Source organism: Eimeria mitis, genomic scaffold (assembly GCF_000499745.2).
Source record: "Eimeria mitis Houghton genomic scaffold, Emh_scaff7091, whole genome shotgun sequence".
Classification (NCBI taxonomy): Eukaryota; Apicomplexa; class Conoidasida; order Eucoccidiorida; family Eimeriidae; genus Eimeria; species Eimeria mitis.
In genome coordinates, this window is record NW_024015920.1 from 1 (window position 1) to 2,499 (window position 2,499).

A 2,499-nucleotide genomic window follows, 5' to 3' on the forward strand; every position below is an offset into this window, starting at 1 on the left:
TCTGGCTTTGTTAATGCAGAGTCGATAGGCTCTCTGCTGCGAAATGGAGGCCGCGAAGCAGACTCATTTAAGGTACATCTCTCCACCTGGGTCCAGCGCACACGGACTCTTTCGTCCATAATGATGGAGCCTATATCTATAGACACAGATAGTCCACCTGCTGGTAGCAGTTTTGCCACTGCAACGCGAATGCACCTGTGCTGCAGGAAGCTACTAACGATGATGGAGAGAGTGTAGCCAGCAGTGACGACTCCTCCTACTTTGGAGATTTGATGAGAGGGCAAGGTGAGCTCCTGTTCAGCTTAAACTGGTTGGCTGGCCTGAGTGCATGTGGCTTAGCTCGCACCCCTTTTTTCAGTGAGATGCTATCTACTCTGCACTGTATTTGAGTCCTCTGCAGACATAGGGGTACGGTACAGCAAGGAGTCTTTGCTCAGGGAGAAGTTTTTGCAGCTCCCACTTTCCGTTGCCGCTCGTTTGCTGGATGACTCGCCCTACTTGTTAGACTTGACAAGGCACAAATTTCGCGTCTTTTTTTGGTAAANCTTAGATCCTGGAGAGCTTCTCAAATTTCTGATAGGTTCACACTACCAAACCACGGATTCCGTTGTTGTTCCCGTCTCACTGGGTACTTCAGGACGGACCTCGTTGCTCTGAACTTGTTCAACGTGGCCCTCGGTTCCTGTTTGGAGTCTCATGAATTCTGGAGAGACTTTCTAAGCCGCAGGTATAGCATGTTCCTTTGCTCAGGGCCCTCCAGTTTTGGAATATTTACCGTGTGCGGCTTGTAGTTACACAGACATCGGAATGTGTTTAAGTCTCAGTAGTTGTGGCATCATGCTGCAGCGGTGCTCTTCTGTATCAGGTGTTCTGAGCTATTTGATGTTGAGGCGTCGATGGTGCAGAGACAAAGAATTTACCTACCAGCCCTATACATATCACTGCAGGTACGTCCAGAATTTGGGGGCCAACAAGGGTTACCTGATTTTCAGTGTTTCCACTGAACGTAACGTGTTTATCACGCTGAGGATTTCTGTGGTTCTGTCGCTTCAGCACCACTGCGGCATCAGCTTCTTCGCTTGCGCGGCCACTTTTGGGAGGATGCTGGACAAGCCATTTCCCCTCATGCCTTCCCACATTAGGGTGAGTAATGTGTGCCTGCATTTTTGTTCATTAAGGCTCTGAAAAGCCAAGGCAGCCAGCGACNTGGGTTGATGCCTGCAGAGTTGGATGCCAAAGCTATCGCGCTCGGTCACAGTGCCTGGTTCTCTCCCACTCCTATCTGTTGTTCGAGATCCAGCGAGGCTGCCACTAGCTAACCCTTCATGCTCAACTCTCATCCAAAGCCCTTCTCCAGCTCAAACAGTCGTGTCACGGCTAATCGGCCATGTAGTATTCCAGTGCAGTAGCCCCTTGTGGCACACGCGTACAGAAATTAGGAAGGGACTGAGCGCTTCCACTGTTGCTTCGATGTACAGCACCACCCAGGGACATCCTTTGCTGATTGCACAGGCAAGCATTCAATTGCCCACTTCCCAGCTTCTCGTGTTCTTAGTCTCTTTGAGGGGAGACGTTGGCACGTCTCGTCCCACTGGGCCAACCTCGTGAATTCGTGCGTTCGTGCACTGACAACAGGAATCATGGGATGCGGAGGAGGCCACTGTGGAGCTCATAGGCGTTGCTCTAAGGTACAACGTCAACCCTTCGCCGAAAAATATTCCCACACTGCTCATCTAGAAGACTTTTAGGACTAACATGTGTTCATGCATCTCGGATTCTGTGCGCATGCAGATATGAAGCTTGGGACGTTGGCCACTTGTTGGCTCAACGCTGTATCCTGCAGTACCCGGAAGCCCATGCAGCATCTGTAGGCATTCTCTCCACCGCTCATCCGTTTTCAATCTGCAACGCTTCATATTGTGCATACAATGAGTAACGTTCTTCANTGCGCATAGGTCCTTCTAACTTAAACATACTTTCGTGACACGTTAGCCTCTTGGGTTGATGTAGATGGGAACGACGTGCTTCGTCTTGGCTTCAGGTGCCGGCCCGTCTTTTGCTTCTTTTGGCAGCAACCCATGGCTCGGAGAAGCCCCCTCCTAGCTCCCAGCTTGCAGCTACTGCCTACCGGATCCAGCGTTTACTGGAATACCACTGGGGAGGCCATCATCCAGCAACTCTGGATGTGACCGTTGCACAGGCCTGGTGAGCCGACGCTTATTGAAAAAGCCATCTGCGCTGCTACCGTATCCATTCCAGCAGTGCAACAAGTATGAGTTTCGTACACATTGGTAGCCTCCCGCTTTTGCACTAGCAGTCAAATTTTCGTCAATGCTGTATGTGGATAACTGAAGCACGGATGGTTCCGGGTTGTATTCGTTGTGCACTTTCTGCAGGTTATCATATCTTGGACGTGACTGGCGAGAATGCATCTCGGGACTGCAAGCTGCAGTCTCCCTGAGCGCTGCTCTCTCTGTTTCTCAAACCTCCGAGGACGTA

General features: G+C 50.8%; 1 protein-coding gene across 1 annotated transcript; it reads left to right on the top strand.

Annotated features, from left to right (window-relative positions):
- Nucleotides 1-272: 272 nt before the first annotated feature.
- Nucleotides 273-2,209, top strand: EMH_0090290 (uncharacterized protein; the record flags this gene model as incomplete). The annotated part of the gene is made up of 7 exons (XM_038022989.1): nucleotides 273-285; nucleotides 401-539; nucleotides 638-727; nucleotides 948-1,143; nucleotides 1,636-1,688; nucleotides 1,792-1,867; nucleotides 2,042-2,209. 7 exons carry the CDS (start codon nucleotides 273-275, stop codon nucleotides 2,207-2,209), a joined length of 735 nt encoding a protein of 244 aa, XP_037878843.1.
- Nucleotides 2,210-2,499: the final 290 nt, after the last annotated feature.